This window comes from Dendrobium catenatum, unplaced genomic scaffold, assembly GCF_001605985.2.
Source record: "Dendrobium catenatum unplaced genomic scaffold, ASM160598v2 fragScaff_scaffold_798, whole genome shotgun sequence".
NCBI lineage: Eukaryota > Viridiplantae > Streptophyta > Magnoliopsida > Asparagales > Orchidaceae > Dendrobium > Dendrobium catenatum.
The window spans coordinates 469,059-494,061 of NW_021319260.1; the positions used below are offsets into that span (position 1 = coordinate 469,059).

General features: G+C 37.3%; 2 protein-coding genes across 2 annotated transcripts in view; one reads left to right on the forward strand and one right to left on the reverse strand.

The window, feature by feature from the left end:
* LOC110114422 (ent-kaurenoic acid oxidase 2) overlaps positions 1–19,219 on the forward strand; it is a 32,251-nt gene extending 13,032 nt beyond the window's left edge. The window contains exons 7-9 of the mRNA XM_020847291.2: positions 17,886–17,992; positions 18,104–18,225; positions 18,914–19,219. Of these exons, the coding sequence (XP_020702950.1) occupies positions 17,886–17,992; positions 18,104–18,225; positions 18,914–19,019 (335 nt within the window). The 3' untranslated portion in view covers positions 19,020–19,219. The remainder of the gene's footprint in view (positions 1–17,885; positions 17,993–18,103; positions 18,226–18,913) is intronic.
* Positions 19,220–21,854: 2,635 nt separating this feature from the next.
* Positions 21,855–24,272, reverse strand: LOC110114423 (putative pentatricopeptide repeat-containing protein At3g47840). The gene has a single exon (XM_020847292.2). The coding sequence runs from the start codon at positions 24,101–24,103 to the stop codon at positions 22,022–22,024; it is 2,082 nt and encodes a 693-aa protein (XP_020702951.1). The 5' UTR covers positions 24,104–24,272; the 3' UTR covers positions 21,855–22,021.
* Between the last annotated feature and the right edge of the window lie 731 nt (positions 24,273–25,003).

Here is a 25,003-nt window from a genome sequence, read left to right on the forward strand (position 1 = left end):
CCATCATTGCCCTACTATCATCATTTGACCATAGTTGCCTGACTAACATCATCCTTCTACTACTTCTCTAACATGCTTTGTTTGAATTACAGGAGATCAAGCTCGAGTTCATATCATAACTTTGTAATCTCATCTTTCCAAGTGAGAGGAAGAACGAACCTCTATAATTTTACTTCATTTCATTTACGTCTTGTGATTTTTTTTTGGGGTTTCTAGATGTGCTCTTATTTTATCCGTGTGCGCTAGAATTTGTGCAAGTTAGGATATAAAACTTTCACTTTATTGCGATTAGTTTTTTAGTACACAACAATTAGCGTCTTCTGTGTGAAGCATGCATTCCCAACATTATAATATTCATTTAATGACTGATAGGCATACTGTCGATGCCCACAACAATGGAGCTTCTTGCTCTTAACATTTAGGGTCTGTTTGAGATTGTTGTAGTGTTTGATAAAGTTGGTTATAAATTTGTTATAAGAAAAGTAACTTAGCTATTCTATTTACAAAAATAATTTCTATTATGAAATTTTTTGAAAAGAAGTGAGAAAGAAACAACCAAGTGAGGCTATCTGAAAGGCAAAGTAATGAGAAATTTGTCCCAAAAAGGCCTTGTCCTAAAAAAGTCCTTACTGATGTGGGGATCAATCCTTGAATCAAGAGAAACATAATCCAATTGATGAAGGCCACCCATGCTTGATTTTGAAGTAATGTCTTCACAAGATGGGGGAACAATAAACTTAAAATATTTCAATTCTTATAAGAATTTACATAACAAATAATTCAATCACAACATAAGGTTGTTCGCCTTCTTCGTCATCAACCAAATGCCAAGACTGCGGGATCCCCTCACCATCATGAGGTTCATCTTGAAGTTTCTCCTCCACCACAGCAAATTTAGATCTTCATAATACTATTAGTTCACTATTATTTGATCCCCAATAGCAACTATATCAAATTTGATCCAACATTGCCTTAATGATGCCACTTATAATATCCTAAGAGACGAACTTCGACGTCTTATTCAAGAAGAATTTCTTTTTAAGGATAGAAATCAACTTCTTATTGTAGTTTTTAAGAGTCTTAACCCTTGATAGAGGTAATTCTCTGGCATCCCATCTTGATGGGGTTTAAATTACTTGCTATTAGTCCTTAAAATGGGACTTTTGATCCTTACAAGTATATCGATCGCCCACCAGAAGACCATCATGCACACTAAAGAGGCTTCTTATGTGCTCTTTTTCCAAGCCTTTTATGCCATTCTTAAGGATCAAGCCCTTATTTGGTTCTACTTTAATAGAACTATCTAAAATTTTGTCGACCGTGCCATACCTTTTTGTCAAAGAGTTAATTACAAATTAAAGAGTTATCAAATATTCTTCTTATCTTTATGGAATTCGCCAAAGTGAGGTGAAGATCTTTAAGGAGGACATTTAAAGATTCATTTTGAAGGCTCGTCAAATTTCAGGAGTAGATCTTTAGCTACTATGAGGTTTTTTTTCTTAGAGTTCCTTGCCCTGGACTTTTTTATCTATGTTGATGGAAAAATAGTTCATGTGTACATTAATTTTGACCATTGAGTAAAAACACAAATAACTAACTAATGATGAGGCCATTTGTTACCATTAGAAGCAATTTGAACAATTCTTATGTAAACATAAAATTCATGATAAAAAATTGATCAGCCTCAATGAAAAAAGCAAGAGTAAAGAGACCAAAGGTGCCATTCTCACCAAATTTGGCCAATGTCATCTAATTACACCGCATTAAGTATATCCAAGAATAATAATATGATGGAGATCCAAAATTTTGAATATCTAAAGGAGTCAAAACCATTAAAAAAACTCAAATATCAAAAACAAGTTTAACTATTATTATTTTCACAATTCAAGAGGGCATTTAATCGAAAAATATTTTTAATTAAAGAAAAATAATGCACATTTGATTTACTAAAAAGTAAAAACACATGGGTCATTTTTAACAAGAGCAATTGGTAGATCGTCTGCCTCAAATAAAGGATTTAAAAAAAAATCATGTCTAAAAAATTATTGATATTATCATACGAATGTAACCATAGCTTATTTATATTCATACACAAGGTTGTTGACATATCAGGGGCGGAGGGAGGGGTGGGGCAAGGGGGGGCACGTGCCCCCCTTAAATTTTTTTTTTTTCATGGATGGCTGCATGTGAGTATGTGACAAGAGCTTAAAGCATTTTTTTTTTTTTGAGAAAAGGAATAGATTTAGGTATAATTATTTAGTCATCATTTTTATTACATATAGTATATTTAGAAAAAAATATTTATCAAATTTATTGATAAAATTTTTTTTGGTCAAAATGAATCTTAAAAGTATTTTATTTATTTTAAGATATGTGTAATATACATTTTAATTGAATTTTTTATATTTTGCACTCATTTTAAAGCAAATTTAAATGTGGTGGATTAATTTACATAAAAAATTAGCATTAGTTTTATAAATAATAAGACCTAACAATTCCATAATTTAACATGCAAGAATATGCCTTAGGCTTTGTTCGGAATAATTTTCTTACGAATTTTCACAATAATTATTTTATAAAAATTTTCACTCTGGCAACAGTATCATATCACAGGCCCAAACAGAGACTGCGTTCCCTCGACACAAACTGCTTGCTTCGTTTTCCCCTATGCTCATCTCTCGCAACTAACAATCTCGAGCACAGTTTTCCTTTTCATTTTCGCTCCTCTCTCGCCATATTATTTGCATTTTTAATTTTGATCTTACAACTCCTCTTAGCTCCAGTAATTAATAAGACGGAAAACAGAACTATTTTAATGTATTTTGACATTCAAGATGAGATGACAAACCGTCATAAAATTGATCGCCGGAAAATAAACTGTCAGAAAATCGCTGGAAAATTCTGTAGGTAATGGGTGCTTTTCCGTAGTGTTTAATTTAGGCCCCCCCCTGAATAAAGTTTCTGGCTCCGCCACTGGACATATGTAACCAAGACAAAAAAAAGAGGGATGAAAAAAATTTCATAAAAATGATTACTTATATCAAATATCCTCCACGAAGCGATTGCAAAATTCCGTCGCTACAAGACCCCCATACCCTCTACAGCGGCGCTGAAATGTCATTTCATCGCGATCTCTGTTTAGATCGCGTATACATGCCCGCGTCGTTAAAAGGGAAGAGAACAAATCCACCCTACTTGCTCTCGCTCATTTTCCTCAAGCTGACGCTGATCTTCCTCCTTGCAATCCATCCCCTTCTTCGATCAAAACCTGACGCCCAGCTGTATGAAAACATACACCAGCTTCCATCTTCCTGGAAGCTCCCCATCTGAAATCTCCAGGTCGCCGAAGCTGAATCCCTAACCTTAATCAGCTACTAACCTGATCCCTGCTCATCAGAGTAAACTCTTTGTTCTCTCTATCTCTCTTAACTCTTTCTTTATTAGTGTTAGTAGTTAATGTTATCATTATTAAGTATGATTATTAGAGTATTATTATTATTATTATTATTATTATTACATTCATATGTGTGTGTGAGAGAGAGTTCAAAAAAAAGAGATGATTTCAAAATAAAAAAAAGAAGAAGAAAAAAAAGTGAAAATAATATTCTTGTATTTTGTGCCATCCACCCGGTCGTCATCATTCGCATGTATAACTCCCCTAACTCATAAAACTCATTTTTGGTGTTCGTGTCGAGTCGAAAAACTATCCATACACGCTTTTCTCTAGCACGGTGGGAAGGGAACTCGGTGCGACACCTATGACGAGGCGGGTAAACCCCGTACATGCTTTTCTCTAGCGTGGTGGGGACAAATATAAAAATTATTTTTTTTAAAACAGGTGCCCGAAGACCCATACACGCCTTTCTCTGGTGTGGTGATATTGGAGACTTTTTGGCCGCGGTGTCGCCTGACATATACCGTACACGATTTTCTCTAGCGTGACATGAGGCCCAGACTCATGTAGTTTCCCCTAAACGGGGGAGACGCCGGGAGGGAATTTGAATAAAATAATGATTCAAACTCAATGTAAGCACCAAGATTTGAACTTGATTGGAATATTAAAAGAACTACCATTTCAATTTGGAGGAGGCTATGTGCAAATTTTGTGGATCAAGGGATTTATGACAAATGTGAAACTTGTTATTTTACAAGATTACAATATACAAATAAGTGGAAGGTGTACTGACATATTTAGAACTAATGACACCAAGTTCTCAAGGAAAAATTAAGAAAGCAATCACCTCAGTCAGAATAAAGATATTAAATGAACAATGGTGTTTAGCTTATTATACATGTTGCATTCCATCTTGAAGGATAAGGAGCTTGCATATATATAATTTGATTTCTGTATTGAGATCATGAAATATATGATTTGAGCACAAAGTCATGGGAATGTGGCATCCTATCTACAAGTGATAATGCAAAGGTTTTAATGAGTGTCATGGCTAATTTATGTGGACTATATTAGTTGAAATGCAAGCCTCCAATAGACAATAGTACTAATCTGTCTACAAACATAGATAAGCATCATGCAATGAATGCTGCAATACTCTTGCAGTCAACAACAGCCAAGCACCAAGCATATTCCTTGTGAACAATAATACTCTTTATAAATACCAATAAATAACAATGGTAAATGTATTGCAAGCATGCTAGAGCCTCGACAAACACTAAAGTTGAGTGTGTGAAAGTTACAATTTGCTAAAAGACAATGTCGTATGCAATGAGTGCACTAATCCATTTGCAAGAAACAACAACAGATAAGTTGTGAACAAATCAACTCACCAGTCAACATGCAAGAATGAAATAGTGGCGGATGCAACTCTATCAAGCATGATGGTAGTATGCAGACATTAAATACACCGGTCTTCAACAAGCAAAGATAGGTGGAATGCAACAAATGCGAGTACCTACGAGCTACTGTAGGAAGCTCATTATACAACCAATATTCTATCTACAAATAAGATGCAGAAGAAATGCAGCAAGTGCAAAAACCCATAAGCCGCTATAGAAGACCTGGTATACACCCAATCTATTATCTACAGGCAGAACACAAAGTGAATACATCAAATACGACTTCCTACGAGTCATGTAGAGAAATCCCTCGTGTATGCAAAGGGCCTACGAGCTGTTGTAGCAAGGAAATCGTGGCGTCTCTACAACCAAAACAACTATTCAACAGAAGACAAACACACTCAAGTGGTATGCAACACAGGTTGTAATATCCCTATGGTCAAGGTCGGTTCACTTGTAGACAAATACATCCATTCCCTGTGAGTTACAACGACTGATAGAATTACTTGTGAATAACAACAATGGATATGTAGTAAGTTCAGAAAATTCTTTGTGGACACAAGTACATATGTTTTACGCAAGAAAAGATATAAGGCTACAACATATTCAAATACATATGAGCTCTTGTAGGAAACCCACTACATGCTCAAAATATCATCTACGAACACAATGCCAAGTGATTATAGCAAATGTAAGTGCCTACAAGCTGCTATAGAAGACCCATTGTACACCCAATATGTTGTCCTCAAGTAAAATGCAAAGTGACTACAGTAAGCGCAAATGCCACCAGATCTGCAACACTCATACAAACGGACATAAATCATACACAAGCTCTCAAATGGATTGTCACACACATTCAAATGATAGTTGCCCGTACAACTGCGTAGCGTCAAATATTCCAAAAATGCCCATCGCATGTGCACTGTAATATGTATGCACATAGGTACACAAAATGGGCAAGTGCAATCATACACCTGCATGGGCCCCGACGAGTGTATTATGGGTACACACGCGACGTCTAGAGATGCTGCGCGGGTCAATAATTGAACATACGCTTAAGCCCTATCCTTCTATACAGATAGATAGGAGTCGACATGGCTCGAATTATTAAACAGATATACGATTAGGGTATCGACCGAAATATCTGTTTTATACGTTCTATAAGGCTTTCAAAGCCTATGACAAAAGAAATTCATTAAATAAAATCATATAACCGACGAACACAATTCCCTATCGACAAGTTGATAGCGTCGACAAGATTTAGTCAATGAAAATGCCCGTACACCTCGATGATGACTGTATTGAATGCTTATCTTAACCAGAGGGGATCCTACATCTTCAAAATGTCACCCAAATACCCAAAAATCAAAGACTCCAAAAATCCTAAAATCCCAATATTGAAATATTTAAAAATGAAATTAAACCATCAAATCACTTAAAAGTAAAATCCATTCACCCTACGCAATAGTTTATTTAGGTGGACAAATTCAAATATCACTTTAGTTCACATAGAGCTAATGTTTGGTCGAAAATATAATTAGGATTCATTCTCAAAATAGTCTCATATTAGTAAGGACGTGGTACGTTTCCTTTTACTGGTAGTTTCGTTGCCAAATGGCGCTGTAGGTAAACGATTATGACCCAGGGCCTTCTAAACCGAGTAGTTTTGTCGCCAAATGGCACCACGAGATAATGATTATGGCCAGAGCCAATACATTTCTTAGTATCATCAAATTCTTGAGATATAAATTAATAAGATATAATTGATAGGGTACAAAGCCCTATGTTAGCTTAGGTTGATTTAAATTTGTCCTCTTAAACAAATATCCACCAAGGTCTACAAGGTAGCCTTGAACGAAGCAACCATGGTTGCCGACAAAGATCCTTCTATCAGGTTAGGTCGACTACCTCCTCTGGCTAAGTAGACCAGGGACCACGATGATCCGGGACGACATAACCATGGGATCTTGATCAGGGCCATCATCCATTCCCCAACCATCCGCTTTAAGGAACCAAGACTCTTCATTGGTAGTCATTTCTTTCTCTCACTAGAGTGGTTTATGGAGAGGAGGGATGGCTAGAGGGGGTGGCTCTAGGTCATCTCCTCCATTTGGGGGAATGGTAGTAACTATGGCGGTAGAAGGAAGAGAAGCAACCACAAGGAAACTATTGGAAGGTCCTTGACCCCCTACTCCACACAGGCGGCTACTCAGCCACCTAGGCCGGCAAACTCTACCCGAATGGTAAGTTCAGACAAAGCAGCTGCTTCCAAAGGCTCATGGGATCAAGTCGCTGCACAAGCCCAAGCTCTCATCTCTCGGTCCAAGGAGGAGAATGACTATGCAGATACACGTCTCAGCCAGCTCGTTCCTTCCGCCTCTCTAGGTCGGGAGGATGGTACGCAGAACAGGAGGTTCTCACAATCTCCAGGAATCGGACGCTCTCTCCCTGCGTCGGAGGCCAAGGAGCCCCTCAAGACGTACCTTACTTCGTCAAACTCCAAGCCTGCTACACGTACTGGTGATGTCCCGACCACCCAGGCTTCGACTCCCCCTGCTCCAACTCCTTTCTCTTACTCTATTGGAGGCGTCAACTACACCTTCCCACCAGAATCTCCTACGCATCAAATGCAAACCGATAGGCATTTGCTGGAGTTCGTCCCCCCTAGTGAGTGTAGTTCGGACGGTGAAATGGATGATGAGGGAGCTCAATCTGATTCGAATGCTGAGATGGATGTTTCAGGGGATAAATCGAAAGCTCCCAATGCTATGGATGATGAGCTACCTACTTTGGATTCGCCCAAGCATCTGGAACAAGCCGAACCGAACAGTGATGGCCATCGGGATCCCTTCCAGGTTCGTGAAGCCCTCACTGTTGGCCAGTGTGTGGCTTTGGATAACTTCGCAAATGTTGTTATGAATGGGCGCGATGGTGCTACTAATGATATGAGTGGGATGGAGGCTCCTAGCTGTAGGTGTGACCACCCTATGGATCTCTCACCCCCTCAGCATTCAGGTTCAGCACAGTGCCCGTAGGGCGTTTGCTTTAATGCCTCTATGGCCCATGGTGCTGCAACCAAATAGCACAAGCAAGCTGGTCCTTCACAACCCATCATGATGCAGGCTGGTCCATTCACCTGGAGTAAGCTACAGTATGTACCTCTGGATAAGATGTGCGAGGAGAATTTCCTCGCCAAGGACGGCATGTCAATGGAACCTAAGATGGCGGCAGTCAATGAAAACATTGCACGGCTTGGCAAGGCGCTTGTGGCCCAAGTCATTGGTAGGAGAGTCTCCTTCCCCTACCTCCTTAGTGAGCTTAAGCGTCGGTGGTACCAATTTGGAGACTTCCAAGTTATTACAACTGTGCCTAATTCTTTTATTTGCCTATTCTAAAGTGTGGAAGTCAGAGATGCAATTCTTATGAGCGGACCCTGGGTGGTTGTAGGCAATATTATTGGTATGGACAGGTGGTCCCCCAACTTCTCTCCGGGCTCCCTCCGAGGGCTACAGTCACCTATCTAGATTTTGCTACCCCAGCTTCCTCTTTGGTATTGGGATACCCATAACATCACCCGCCTTGCTAACATATTGGGAGAGCCTCTTTGGATGGATTCACACAATAGCACCTGGGGTAGATCTTCTTATGCCCGGATTTGTGTTAGAATTGATCTTTCCAAAAAGCTTCAACTTGGAGTATGGATTAATGGAATTCATGGTAGATTTTTCCAAAGAGTGGAATATGAAGGGCTATCTAATTTGTGCTTTGAATGTGGCTTTATTGGCCACAGTAATGGAGTGTGCCTCTCCAAGGCCACAACCCGAGGCCCCCCTTCCCATCAACCACAGCCGACACCCACCAAAACTGAGCAGCCACCTTCCAACGGACCCATTCCTGGGGACCAATCTTCGGGCTCCCCCCCTTCTGAGAGGCAAGATAATGCTATGGAGGTTCCCCAAAGCAGTGCGGAGCAGGAGGAGGCCTCCCTTGGAGCTTTGAACCTGGTCTCCCAAAGAAAGAAAGGCAAGCCTAAAGAAGTTAAAGCCCAAGCTATCTGATATCAAACTTGAACCCAGTCCCATACTCAGCTCACTGCTGAAAGCTTCAGAAACTTGAGGAAACTTCTAACAGAATTTTGAATCCTCGCCAACCATCTTCTAAAGTTTTCAAAGTCATATTCAATGCTGAAAGAATACCAGACGATTCTTCCGCCATTACGCTAAATCTTTCCAAGAGGCAACACAAAGCCTCCAAGGCTTATTTGGAGAAGTAGCTGCTTCAGCTAGGCCCGATTGCCACCTAGAAAGAGGAGGAAGAACCTACATGATGACATTGTTGGGGACTTTGTCCCCTTTGGTGAACAATGAGGCCTTCCATGGTTACATGCCTAATGGATCACTTGGTTCTCATCCTTCTACTGCAGCAATGGGATATTGCCCAGCCTTCGGGCTGTTTCAACCCTTTATTCGATATCTAGGAACTTAACCCGTTAAAAATCCCCCGAAATAACAATGGGGGAGGCTGGGGCCAAATTTTCAAAGCCCACAAAGGTGTACCTAAGAAAATGAAATTATTATTATTTTGATAATTTTGACTTTAAAGGAAAATATTATTCACATTAATATTTTCTAATAATCTTAGCTAGAATTGGGACATCTACTATCAACACTATAAAGATTTTGGTTGATATAATTTTTTATTTCTAACTTTCTTCATGAATCGTAAACTAATGTCCGCTAAGTTTTTAATTTTATCCTCATATCATTCGTGATTCTAGAGGACATACTACAAAGGTTTTTTAACATAGTCAATCTTCTAGTCACCTTAAGGGGACCACCTTTACAATCAACACTTTTGATCCAATTCATGATAATAGACACTAGTTCAAGTTATGATGCAATATTAAGTCAACTTCTATTATCTAGTTTTATGGTAGTTATATCCTTCCCCTACTTTAAGATCAAGTTTTCTACACTGAGGTGTATGAGAGAAATAAGAGTTTAATTATTAGCTTATTTATACCATCTCTAATCGGAAGATCCTATTACTAAAGAAGGCCAAAAAAATTGTGGCCTCATCAAAATTCAATCTCATCAAAATATAGTCTCTATCTTCTTGAGATAACTAAATTCATGGAAGGCATGCATAAGGCTCTATAAGAGAAACATGGTTGACAAGATCCTTCACTCATCGAAAAACCTTAGAAACTTTATGTTCTCTAAAAACTCAAAAGACACGAGTCTCAGAAAGTATACATTTTACAAAAAATCTTAAAATTCATAAGCCTTAGAAAGTAAAAGTTCTCAATAAGCCTTAGAAGGCTAAAACCTAAGAAGATACATGTTCTCTGAAAAATCTCAAAACACATAAGTGTCAAAAGATATGAATTTATCAAAAAATCTCCTAAGACTAAAGCCTCAGAAGGTATATGTTCTTCAAAAATCTCAGAAGTCTAAAGTCTCTAAAAGTATATAAGTTCTGTAAAAATCTTAGAAGATCTATTTAAAATTGCGCAATCAGAGGCGCACCTCAAGGCGCGCCTCTGCGCAATTCAAGGCAAAAACGCCTTATTGCCTATGCTATTCTGGTCCAACATGAGGCGTACGCCTCTTCCACTGTGAGGCGTGCCTCAAGGCGTAATTACGCAATTCCTTGTGAGGCGTACACCTCAAAATATCGGGACCCACTCGCTTAAACTTAAGTGAAATAACCTTTCTTCCTCCCCTTTCATACAGCCTACCTGAACCAAGCAAGCAAAAAACCTGCACGTCCGCTCGGCCTCCCCTCCCGCCCGTCCGCTCGGCCTCCCTTCCCGCCGCCTCTCCCGCCGGCGCCGCCTCACTTCGGCAAACTTGAAGTGTCCGGACGCCCTCTAGGAGAAGTCCACAAACGATTTTAGGTATTTTTTTTTTAGTTTAACAAAAGATTTTTTGGTTTGAAAGAAAATCTAGGGTTTTATTTTTTTTGATATTTTTTGTTTTATTTTGAATTTGTGCTTTAGGAAATATGGTTAGGGGCAAGGAAAAGTCTAATACATCATTGAGGTGTGATCCTTCTTGGAAGTATAGTGTACAAGTTGATGTAGGAGGCGGCAAGAAGACGTATGTTTATTTAAAATGCAATTTTTTTGATAAAGTGGTGAAGGGAGGAGTAACTCACATGAAGGAACACTTATCCTGCTCACATAAGAATATAGCACATTGTGCGAATGTTCCAGATAACGTGAAGGAGAAAATTACAGCTTATATGAAAAAGAGTACGACGGCCAAACATTTACAACAGGAGCAATTTGATGAAAGGGTCGAACATGGTGCTTACTTTGGGAGCGAGAGTGGAAAGGGCTCTTCCTCCACTATACATAATAGAGGTGCGCGGGGTCCTATGGACTAATATATGACTACTCCAGGGTAGGATAGAGGACAAGCACAGATGATGCCTACGGCTGATACTAGAGAGGGTTGACGGTAGGTTCATTATTACATTTGTTTACTTCAAATCATTTTCAATTCCTAATGCAAATTTATTCTACAGGTTTGCCACTCTTATTTGACACTGCAGAGCCTGTTGGATGTGAGAAAACCTCTTGAAGCAATGTTTACATCAACACAATGGCTTAATTTTGTATGGGGGAAGAAAACTGAGAGGAAGGAAATACGAAGGCTTATTTTAAATGATAAATTTTGGGCCACTGTGACCTATGCCATATTGAGCACGAGACCTTTGGTACAAGTCCTACATTTAGTGGATGTCGAGAAGAAACCAGCCATGGATTTTATTTATAATGCTATGGATGAGGCGAAGGAGTTGTTTTGCACATAACTTGGGAGGAGAGGAGGCAAGTTATAGAGAGATTTGGGATATCATTGATGCTCGGTGGGAAGTATAGTTACACCGTCATCTACATGCAACGGCGTATTATCTCAATCCTCAATTTCAATATTTAGAGACGAAATCCTCAAACCCGGAGGTGAAGCTTGGCTTGTATCATTGTATGGAACGACTAATACCGGAGCAGATAGATAGGGAGTTTGCAGATTTACAACTTGTTTTATTTTGGAATGAGGAATTTTTTGGTCTGCAAGCAGCAAAATCAATTATTGCCAAACGGTCTCCAGGTATACTTATTTTTGTAAATATAAAATACTTTATTATGTTCTGATTATCATTTTTCTTCTTGAAAATAGTTGGATGGTGGATACAATTTGGTGATTCCACCCCTGAGTTATAGAGTTTTGCTGTTAGAATTTTGGGCATCACTTGTTCTTCTTCTGGGTGTGAGCAAAACTGGAGTACATATAGTCAAGTGCAAACAAAGAGAAGAAATCAACTTTCAACACTTAGAATGAACTCCCTTGTGTATATTATGCACAACAAGAGGTGAAGAGATAGGAGGTTGAGAAATAAGGAGTTGAAGGATGATAAGGACCCGTTGGTGTGTGATGATGTGGCATCTGATAATAAGTGTTTCATAGATAATGAGACATATTTGTCATTATCAGACTTGCAACTAGAGGATCTAAGTGTGAATGTTTTGAGGGGCGAAGCAGATCAAGTGGGCACATCCACTAGTACCACACCACACACATCAACTAGCTCTGCAGCACAACATCCAAATAAAGGTATTCCACAACTTCTTATATGCTATTACATTATATTTATTTCAAGTGAACAAATAACATGATAATGATCATTCTTATTAAACAGGGAAGAGAAAAGTGAGTCATATTGAAGATGATGAAGATATGACATTCATAGATATAATTGGAGAAGAAGATTCCCTGGAATAACCATTTAGTGATGGGACATGATTAGATTATATATGTTTATTCTTATTTGTACTTTGGGAGTTTGGATAGACTATAATTTTGTGGTTTTGTATTTTGGAACATAATTTTATTGCATCTCCTTTCTTAATTTTCACTAATTCCACTTGTCATTTAAATGTTTTTATTGTATGATAGAATCTTGCTATTATTTACATGCTAAAACCCTTAAATTCTCATTTAAGCAATTCTGCTTCCGTGAGGCTTACGCCTCATACCGCCTCGAGGCTTATTTACACAATTTTAAATCTTGCTTAGAAGACAAATCTCATTATGTATATGTTCTTCAAAATATCTTAACAGTCATAAACTTTAGAAGATATAAACTCTTCAAAAATCTCAGAGACCTACGATAAGAAAGGTAGAGATAGACCTAGAAAGACTTGGCTAGAAATTATTATAAATTATATTTTTTAATGACACAATGAACTAATAAGATTCATGTAGCTGACCCCATATAATTGAATAAAGACTTGATGTTGTTGTTGGACATTCAAAAATTAAAATAATAGAATTTAATAATGATAATTTGTGGAAGAAACATACACATGCTCTTGATCATTCAACAAAAAATCAGAATATAAAGCAAAAACTGGCAAGATAATCTTCCAAAATGAAAAGACTAGCATACTGATTAATTTTTTGGATTTTTTAGGAGGCTTGTGATAGGAAGTGGATGCAATTTCAATTGTATCTTCAATTGGAGAGGAAGACCCTGCTCTCCCAAATCCCTAGCCGCCTGCTAGAACCCAAATAACCTAATAATAAACTAAATTTAGAAAACTCCCAAAATATCATCTGAAATCACCCTATTGTTATCCTTAAATAGGCTCCCATAATTCTCTCCCAAATCAACCCCCTTTCCCTAAATAAATCCCTTTCAGATTTGAATTCAAATTAGATATATTTCCCTAATTAATTCCAACCCAATTGGAATTAAAACTTTCCTAAACAATCCCCCCTTAATTCCTCTTTTTCCTAAATAATTTCCTCTTAGATTTTGAATTCAAATTAGATATCTTGCTTAAATAATTCCCTCCCAATTATAATTTATACATTCCTAAATAATTTCATTTTATTAAGAACCTTCATAAATAGCTCCCTCTTGATCAGAAAATTTCAGGATTCCCTCCCAATCAAATCGACTGGTCCATCAATACTCCCCTCCCAAAGTGCCTCATTGTCCTCAAGGTGGAACGAATGAAACTGCTACTGAAGCAGTTGACTAAGAGCACTGAACTGAAAAATGGATTGAAATTGGGTCGAATGATCCCTTTCTCCAGCATCTTCTTAATTAATCTCTCGATCTCATCCTTCTGAATTTGGGCATGACAGTACAGACAAACACTAATAGGTGAAACTCCTTCCTTCAAGATGATAGCATGGTCGTATTCCTGAGGAGGAAACAACCCCTGAATTGGTTGGAACGCCTCTCGATATTGTTGTAGGAGTGCCTGAACAATGTCTTATGCTTTTATCTTCTCTCCATCTTCCTCTCCTTTCAAACTTTTCAGCTCCATAAAACATCTCACTTCTTCACCCTTTCCCCTCCTTGCAAGTGGCTCCAAAGATGACATCTCCTCTTTTTCCCCCAAAACATCTACCTCCATATCATCCCTCATCATCCCTATATTAGGATCTCTCCTAATTTTCAGTCCAATCAATGGTGCTCTCATCTCTGATGTTGTTGGTTGGGTGTGAAGCTCTAATAAATTCCTTATCATTCCTTCTAGGTTGAAAATTTTTTCCTCCATTGATGTCATTCTATCATCAAATGCCGATTTGAATTGGTCAACTTTTCCTTTAAGACGCTCTTATAGGGCATCAACTTTCTTTGCTGCCATAGGTCCCAAAAAAGTGCTCGGTACCACTTTAATAGGAAGTGGATGCAATTCCAATTGAATCTTCAATTGGAGATGAAGATTCTGCTCTCCCAAATCCCTAGCCAATGGCTGAAGTCCAAATAGCCTAAGAAAAAACTAAATTTAACAAATTCTCAAAACATCATATGAGATCACCCTATTGTTAGCCTTAAATAGGCTCCCATAATTTCCTCCCAAATCAACTCCCTTTCCCTAAATAATTCCCTTTCAGATTTGAATTCAAATCAGATTTATTTCCCTTATTAATTCTCTCCCAATTATAATTAAAACATTCCTAATCAATCACCCTTAATTCCTCCTCATTTTTCCTAAATAATTCCCTCTTAAATTTTGAATTCAAATTAGATCTCTTGCTTAAATAATTCCCGTCTCAATTGTAATTTAAACATTCCTAAATAATTCCCCTTTGATTAAGAACATTCCTAAACAGGTCCGTCTTATTAGGAACCTTCATGATTCCCTCCCAATGAAATCGACCGGTCCATCAGCTTCCTTCGCATCATCGCTCCAAAGAGCTATTATTGTATCAAATGTCGTCTTTTATACTGGCTACACCAAAAATTTGATGACAATAATCTCTTTATCGGGGAAAAAATCAAAGCTTCAAATGGAGTAAAAATTATCTCCTTTCAATTATTCTCCTTTTAAGAGAAAGATTAAAGGTTGCAAGGATTACAAATCTTGGTTGTCACCCATAACTCCGCTTATGAATGACAGTTCTATACTTTTTACAGAAAAACAGTGAATCATATAAGGAGATAATTATCACCTATTCAGGATAGTATCAAGCCTCTATATAGATGAATGTAAGAGTCTACAAAAGAGAAATTACACTCCACTTATATTGGACAGTGATGAAACTCTTTAAAAAAAATAAGAATGTGAGCCTGTAAAAGGGGAGTTGAGAGATGTGAGTTTTCCTCTTTCACGGTGGTATTTATGCTTGAAAAAGAAAAGACTTAATTATTTCGCAAGTTTTAAAAGAAAATTAGGAATTTTTTGGCAATTTTTGGAGCAATAATGAGCTCCATTTAATTTAAAAACATTTAAAATGATTTTAATTAAAAAATGAAATCTATTTTTGAAAAAAAAAATGACTAGAGTGCATGCACATCATGTCCAATTCGTTGGACATCGTTGGCAACAGCATTTGCTGCCAGTCTACTAATTCTGTTGTCTATTTATTCTTGGGCCTTATTTTGGTCCATTTACAACATTTCTTCGGCCGTTATAATCATTTTTTGATGTTTCTGACTCAAATTTTATGCGTTTAAAGTCCAGTTGACTCTTTACAAACAATTTCAAGCAATATTGAAAAGTTAGGAGAAAGGAAATTTTTTCTCCAATCAATGCAAAAACTTCAAGGATAAAATTACTTTCTTGGGTAATTTAGTTAAGTTTACCGTCCTGATTGGAGGTCCACATTGACATCCAAAGAATGATTGTCTTATAATTTTTCAATCATAATAAGCTTTGATGTCTCAATGCAATATTTAAATTAAAAAATTTAAAATTAAATTCAAAATCGTCTGAAAATTTCATTTCAATAATTTTATAATCGAATTGAACATCTCAATGAGACAAATCAATCGGCACAAAGATTGACTCAATCCAAGTCAAAATGAGCTTAAATCAAGTACTTGAAGTCTAATTAAAAACTTCGTGAGATTAATTAAAGGGTCAAGTGATCTTCAAATCTTATATGTTCTTAGTCAAATTAAACATCTTAATGAGAGGAATCCAATGAGCCTACTATCATTCGATTCCAAGGACATTAAGGCTCTTAAATATTAAATGAATGATTTATAATCAAAAGGTTCAATACAAGACATCTGATAGTGTTATGATTTTTTTTTTTTAAATTTACTCTTCAAAAATGATAAATAAACTTTTATTATCCTTATAAAAGAGTGCTTAGAGATCTGGAGAACTCTAAAGTTATATTTGACGTTCGACACCTATAATCAGCATCAATCACTTTTGCCCATCTTTTATCGTCCGACTATCATTGCCCAATTATTATTGTTCAACCATTGGCGCTGGACTAACATCATTTGATTATCATTATCATCATTCTACTACTTCTCCATCAAAATTTATTATAATTATAGGAGGTCATGCTTAAGTTTATTATTTTGTAAACTTGTTTTCTCCAAGATGATATTCAGTAAGACCTTTATAATTTTACTTAGATAATGAATCATTTAATTTGAACTATATTTTTTTTCTTTAAATATTTTCAACAAAATTCAAGTTGGATGGCTGAAGTGAAGGAATGCATCGGACTTGTTGTGTGATCGAAAAGTCCCCATCAAATATAAGGAAAAATTCTATAAGATGGTGGTGAAACCTGCATTGCTTTATGGTGCCGAATGTTGGCCATTAAAAGAGAAGCAAAATACTAAGTTAATTGTTGCAGAGATGAGGATGCTTAAATGGATGAATGGCTTTATCCTCAGAGATAAGATACGAAATGAGCATATATATGAAAAGGTTGGAGTAGCTCCAATGGAAGATAAGATTAGAAATAATTGCCTTAGATGGTTTGGTCACATAAAATGACGTCCTTCCGATGACCTGATTAGGTATTAGATTTGACTTATGTTAAGAAAGATAGAGGTTGACCTAAAATGACTTGGTTAGAAAATAATAGAAGTAATCTTTCTTTATTAGATTTAAACGAGAATTTGACTTTTAACTAGACACAATGGAGAAAAATGATTCATATAGCCGACCCCACTTAGTCGGACAAAGTTTTGATGTTGTTGTTGAGTTTTTTACATAAATATTCAGGTATCTCATATGTTCTTTTCTTTTATCTTTGTGTATGCTAAAACTTTATGCAAAGTTAATACATAAAACTCTCACTTTACTGCCATAAATTTTCTAGCATGCAACACATCTGGATGCTCACTTTTCTAGTTGTGTATGAATGCATTAATTACTAAATTAAAAAAAAAATTAGAAGATCGAAAGTCATATCAAAATAGAATTGATTTTTGGTTTAGATTAAATTTAATGAACTATATTTTGCTTTAAACAATAGTGTTGGCCATGGCAAGCGATGAATGTTGTTTTTTTTTTTTTCAACTCAAAACATTTAAAATTTGTTTGGTTGTTTTTAAATATAAAAAAATATTTAAAAAACTCACTAAACAAACATGCTTAAAAAAAAACAAAGAACAAAAACAACAATTAAGCCTAAGTTATGAAAGAATACTAGAAGAATTTGCATGGAATGTGTAAACTCAATGTGGGAGTAGAATATAGTGATTTGCTAACACACAATGATGTGCTCGTGATATCATCTGTTCCTTCTAGTTTTTATTTTTTATTTTTTTCCCCCTGGACGTTCAAATTTGTTTATCCTACTTTGTTTTAATAGGTTATTGGCTCCCCAAAAATTGGAAGGTTATCGTGTGGATTCGTTCCATTCATATTGACTCTAAATACTACAGCGATCCATTGGCCTTCAATCCTGACAGATGGACAGTAAGTACTCCATTATTTTCAACAACTGTGTTCTTTGCATTCTAATACATGAATTTTTGCACCTTCTTTAGCTAATAAGAAACAACGCTAAATCTTGATAAATATTTGCAGGATTTGAAACCCAAATTGGGAACATACTCTGTGTTTGGGGCAGGACCAAGATACTGTCCAGGTAGCAGCTTTGCAAGGAGCCTACTCAAGATTTTTCTTTACCATGCTTGCCTGAACTACAGGTAAAAAATTTGATGGCATTTTGGATAATGGGAAGAGCTCAAAATAAATAAAATTTTATATGAGAGATTTACATACATACCACCTTATACTATTCTATTTACATATTTAACATCTGAAACTTTAATATTACATACATGCCACTCATAGTTCATTTTCATATCAAATATGAGTGGTAGAAATGAAATTAATTTGTCGTAGGAAAGAAATATGAGTGGTATATTTGATATTAAAATAATATAGGGTGGTATGTATGTAATATTAAAATTTTAGGTGTTAGATATATAAATAGGATGGTATAAACTGGTATGTATGTAAATTTCCCATTTTATATTTAGTAACTGTGGTTATGTCATATTCATTTTGGATTCTGGGAAGAGCTCAAAATAAATAAAACTTTATATGAGAGATTTACATACATACCACCCTATACTATTCTATTTACATATTTAACACCTGAAACTTTAATATTACATACATGCCACTCATAGTTCATTTTCATATCAAATATGAGTGGTATGAAAGAAATACGATCGGTATATTTGATATTAAAATAATATAGGGTGGTATGTATGTAATATTAAAATTTTAGGAGTTAGATATGTAAATAGGATGGTATAAAATGATATGTTTGTAAATTTCCCGTTTTATATTTAGTAACCCTGGTTATGTCATATTCATTTGAAACAGGTGGGAACTTTTGAATCCAGATGTAGGATTTGCATATCAACCACACCCTAGACCAAGAGACGGAGCCAAGATGATATTCAGTAGAGCACAGGGAGATGATTACTAGCAAGCAGATCACACTGACGAACATATCTTTCTTGCTACTGTATCCTTTCTGAATGCTCAATTGAAATTCCTAGAAAAAATAAAATGTTTGTATTGTGCTTGATCTGTAAAGCAATAATGAATTGGTATGTTTGAGGTATTTTTTAGTATGAGAATAATTGATCACCCATAAAAGGCCATTTTTGAAGGCTTTATTTGCGATAGTTTTCTTACTGATTTCTAAAGCAGTTTTTTAGTACAATTTTTTTTTGTTCTTAGAAAGTTCTTTTAAAAAACAGTAAGAAAATTGTTCCAAACGAAATCTGAATCTGGCATATCCATCTTCTCTATGCTTGTATTTGATGATTGATTTGCATATTGAAACCCTTAGAGGTAGGAAGCATACATGATAATGTCGAGTTCTCCTCATTGATTGAGAAAATTATTGCGTGCGGGGATGCGCCACGACAACCGGACCCGGTGCATGCGGGTGACGTGGTGAGTCCGAATTCGTCTCCGAACGGTTTGGACGCCACACGCAATAATCTCTCCATTGATTGTAGTAATTGTTATTTGTGATGGCTGCTTGAGTTTCTCCTTAATATTGCGTGTAAAAGGGGTATAATAAAATACATAATATCGGTTGGAAGATGATGGTGTCATGTAAAATACAATGACAAGAGCACCAAAATTAGAATCTAAGATCCTGCTTGTCTCTTCCAAAGAAAAGAAAGGAGAGGAAGTGACAATAGGGAGAAACATTTATTATGGCCAGTTTTGCTTCTAAGATAATTTTAAAATAAATAGTTTTTTATTGATGTAAAGAAGATGATAAAATGTCATAGCGAGATGTAAAAATTGTGAGAAAAATAATGTGATAAAGTATGGGATTGGAATACCCAATTTTTTATATATATATATATATATATATATTCAAATTAGCTTCAATACAAATATTTGATGTGCCATAAATAGAAAAAATAATAATATCCTGATTTAAGTTTCATCAGTATAGCTTTAAAAAAATTATCATGTTCATTTTAAATAAATATCTTCATATTTATTTATTTTATTATATTTTTATAATAATTATTTTCATTATTTTTATATTTATCTACAAATAAAAATCATATAATTTTATTTCATTTAAATATAATTAAAACATGATGTATTAATTCTGACAATTGGAAAAGATATAAATAGGTTTGTAAGGAGTTTAAGAAAATAATTTGTAATAAAAAAATTTATCTTTTAATAAGTTATATATTAGGTTAGATATTAAAAAGGGCGAAAGATATATGTATAAATTAGTTAAATAAATAGATAAGAATAATAAAAATTTAGTTCAAATATATTAAGGAGCAATATCAAAAAGTGTTTTTATTAAAAGAAGATATTTAACAAAAGTGATGAGATATTTTGTTAAATTTTTCAATGAAGATTATAAGAATTTGATTTACTTTAGTAACCTTAATACCCTAAATGAAAAAAAAAAAAAAAATATCAACGTATCAATAAAACTGAAGTTAATTTAAAGAAAATGAGGTGTTAAAAAGCTATTAGACTTTATTATATTTAATAAAGGTCTGAAATGCTTATGAGATGAAAGAATTTTTTGTCTTATTAATTTTTTTAATATTATTTTGAAGGCTAAAAAAATATCATATGAGTGGAGAATGAATGGATTGATTTCTATTTTTAAGAATAAAGATGATGCACATCATGCAAATTATAGAGGAATTAAGTTAATATGTCATACTTTAAAACAATGGGAGAAAGTTATGGAGCATAGATTGTCACGTGACACAAAGGTTTCTCAAAATCAATTTGGATTCATGCTAAGTAGGTCTACTATGGAAGCTATACATTTATTGAGAGGTTTGATGGAGAAGTATAGAGAGAATAAGGAGTATTTACATATGATTTTTATTGCTTTAGAGAAAACATATGATAAAGTTCCAAGATAAATGCTATGGAGAGTTCTACATAAAAAAGGAGTTAATAATGCTTATATTTAAGCCATTAAAGATATGTATGCAAGGCTTGGTGTATGCTTTTTGTTGATGATATTCTTCTTGTTGATAAGACTAGAGAGGAAGTTGAAGGTAAACTTGAATTATGAAGGTCAACATTTGAGTCTCAAAGCTTTTGTTTGAGTAAATCTAAAATTGAATATATGAAGTTTAATTTTAGTCATAATAGATGTAATAGAGGGACTGTGACTTTGGGTGGTCAAGTTATTAATAAGAGTGTCTTTTAGATATCTTTATGTCTAATGTTCATAGTGATATTGAAATAGATGAGGATATTACTGGTAGAATTCAAATTGGATGGTTGAAGTTGAGGAATGCATTGGGCTTGTTGTGCGATAGAAAAGTCCCTCTAAAACTAAGGAAAAATTCAATAAAATGATAGTGAAACATATAATGTTTTATGGTGCTGAATGTTGGCCATTAAAAGAGAAGCATAATATTAAGTGTTACAGAGATGATCATGCTTAAGTGGATGAATGGCTTTACTTTTAGAGACATGATACAAAATGAGCATATTCGTAAAAAGGTTGAAATAACTCTAGTGTAAGATAAGATTAGAGCCACCTTAAATGGTTTGTTCACGTAAAACGTCGATCTTTCGATGACTCGAATAATAAAGTAGATGTATTAAATTTAACTTACACTTAAAAAAATATAGAAAAAAGACCTAAAATAATTTAGTTAGAAAATATTAGAAATGACATTTATTTATTAGATTTAGTTGAGAATTTGACTCATAATATGACACAATGAAAAAAATGATTCATATAACCGATCCCACATAATAAGATAAAGACTTGTTGTTGTTGTTATTGTAGTATTAATTTTTTAAACTCATTATGATCGATATTAGCATGGCTTAATTTTTTTACACAAATATATAGCAAATTCATCCATGAGGTGTAGTAATTTTTAATCCAAAATTTGAAATCAATTAATAAATTCAAAAACACAAACTCCCCTCCCTCTCTTTGCCATTCCCCCACTCTTACTACAACTCTTCTTCTCTCCCAACCATCCTCGCCCCAAAATCCACTAATCCAATCATTTCATAAACCTCATTGGCCCTCGCATGCTCTCTTCCCGCCGCAACAAACACCTCCACCTCTCCCCCATTTCCGGCCACCCACGACCACCCCACCTCCTTCCTCATCCCCTTCTCCCTCATCTCCTTCCTCACCCTCGCCGCCTCCCTCCACCTCCTCCCCTTCGCATATAAGTTCGCCATCACCACTCTCACTCCCGCACATCCCGGATCATTCTCCACCGCTCTCCCCGCCGCTTTTCTCCCCACCACCGCCTCCCCTTTCACCTCGCACGCTCTCAGCAACGCCGTCCACGCCACCTCATCCGCCATCCCCGCCGGTATCCTCTCCACTATCCCTTCCGCCTCCTTCAGTCTACCCGCCCTCCCCAACATATCCACTAAACAACCATAGTGCTCCTTCTCCGCCTCCATCCCTTCCTCCCTCATCGCGTCCAAGTATCTCAGTCCATCCTCCACCATCCCACCATGGCTGCACGCCGTCAGAACTCCGAGGTAAGTAACACCATCCCGCTTTATGTTCCTCTCACGCATAACATCAAACAGTTGGATCGCATCCGCGCTTCGTCCATGCTCCGCGTAGCCCATGATCATCGCCGTCCATGAGATTGTGTCCGCCGGCCGCACGCAGGCGAACACGGCGGCAGCTTGGTCTATACCGCCGCATTTACCGTACATTGCAATGAGTGCGCTTGTGACCATAGGATCGGATTCAAGTCCCACAGCAAGGGCAAGGGCATGGATTTGCCGGCCGGCGTCGAGCACTGCGGCTGAAGCGCTTGCGCTGAGGAGGCTCGCGAGAGTGATTTCGGTCGCCGGAACCCCGCCATGGCAACGCATCTGGTCGAAGAGCGAGAATGATTCGGCCGCACGGCCTTCCTGCGCATGCGCAGCGATCACCGCGCTCCAGGAGACGAGGTCCTTCGCCGTGGTTTCTCTGAAAGCGGCTACCGCCGCGGGTAGCAGCCCAGCACGAGCGTACATTGTGACGAGCGCGTTGGAGACGGAAGAGGCGGAAGCAAATCCGCTCCGAGCCGCGTGGGCGTGGATCTGTGAGCCGAGTGTGGCATCCGCGAGCGTGGAGCAGGCGGAGATTGTGGCAGCGTAGGTGTAGTCGTTAGGGTTTCCGTCTTTTGGGTGGGCGAGGAGGCGTAGGAAGGAGGCGACGGCGTCGGATGGTCGGCCTGTTTGGGAGTATGTAGAGATTAGGGTTGTCCAGGAGGCAACGTCTCGTGTTTGCATTGCTTCGAAGATGGTGAGGGCGGGGTAGAGGTGGTGGGACTTGGAGTAGAGCGTGACAAGGGCGTTGGAGACGAAGGAGATGTTGGATTGGCCGTCCTTCAAAGCTCCGGCGTGGATTTCACGGCCGGTGAGCAGGAAACCGGCATCGGCGCATGCCTTGAGTGCAATGGCGTAGGTGTGAGAGTCGTAGGGAACCGGCATGGAGGCGAAGGCGAGAAGGGCGTCGCGGCATTTTCCGGCGCGAACGAGGGCGGCGATAGCTGAGGTCCAGGTGACGACGTTGCGTTGGGGCATTTCTTCGAAGACCTTGAATGCAGCGGAGGGATCATTGGGAGTTGCGCGAGACTGGAAGTCGAGGAGGGATGAGCCGACGAAGACGGAGTGCAGTGCACCGGATTTGAGGGTAAGTGCGTGGATGGCATGGCCGTGCAGATGAAAGGAAGAATTGAAGGCGCAGGCTTTGAGGGCGAGGCTGAGGATGAAGGAGTCGGGAGAGAGGGAGGAGTCAGTGAGGAAAGAGTAGAAAAGGGAAAGGGCTTCGTTAGGGTTGGAGGCGGCGATGTAGCCGGAGATGATGGTGGTCCAGGAGATCTCGTCGCGATGGTGCATTTGATCGAACAGTTGACGTGCGTCTGCCAGGCGGTTGGCTTTAACGAGATGTTTAAGGTGGGTGTTGGCCTCGTAAGGGGAAGATGATGGGAGATGTTCGGTGGAGAAGAGGAGTAAGGGTGAGAGTTCGGCGGCGATCCTTGCTAACGGAAAGCGGTGGTAGGCTAGTCGGAGCATGCTCGGTGGTGGTTGTGACGAGCCTAAAAACAGAGACGCGACATTTTCCGGTTGAGCTCATTTTTGAGACTTGGATAGCCAACACTTCTTCATTGTAGGTTGCATTCTTTATGATGAAGATTGGAGAGGATAACAAGGTTTTCTACGGGCGGCAAAAATATAATAATAAGATTTTCATATATACAAATTTCATTTTATATGACTCAGAATAGTAGCAAAATATCTTATTTTTCATTTGAAAGTTTATTTTGAATCAAAATATTTAAATCTTATTAAAATGAGTCAACACTCTCGATAGAAGGAGAGATTATTCTATGCGGTCTCCGAATGCGTCAGAAGGTTAATCTAGATGCGTCACATCATCCAACGCATTGTGCATTGGGTGACTTAGCACATCCGGACTAACCTCCGGGCGCATCTGGACACCGCACGTAATAATTTTTTCGATAAAAGACCTGCAAGAACTTTGGGTCTTTATATTTCAGTAATACTATTAAACTTTTTTGTTGAAATTTTTTCAAAAAATTCAAAGAAATTTCTAGAAAATAAACTCCTTTACTTCACCTTGGAATAAGCTCTCGCGGCGAAGGAGAAATTAGAGAGATTATTTTGTGCGGACACCGGGCATAGCTTATTGTCCAGAGGCCAATCAGGTGTAGCCACATCATCCAATACCAAGCTCTGTACCAAGCCGCGGTACCGAGAAGAGGTGACGTGACACATTTTCATTGGGCTCTGGACGGCATTTAGTATCCGCACCTAATAATTTCACAACAAATTAGCACTATCTTCTAATTCATTGTCGCATTTAGACATTGAATTCAAGGTGATCGGAGTTCTTAGTTTCTTCCATGAAGATTTTCTTGAAAATAGTTAGTTGTTATTATTTTGATGGAATAG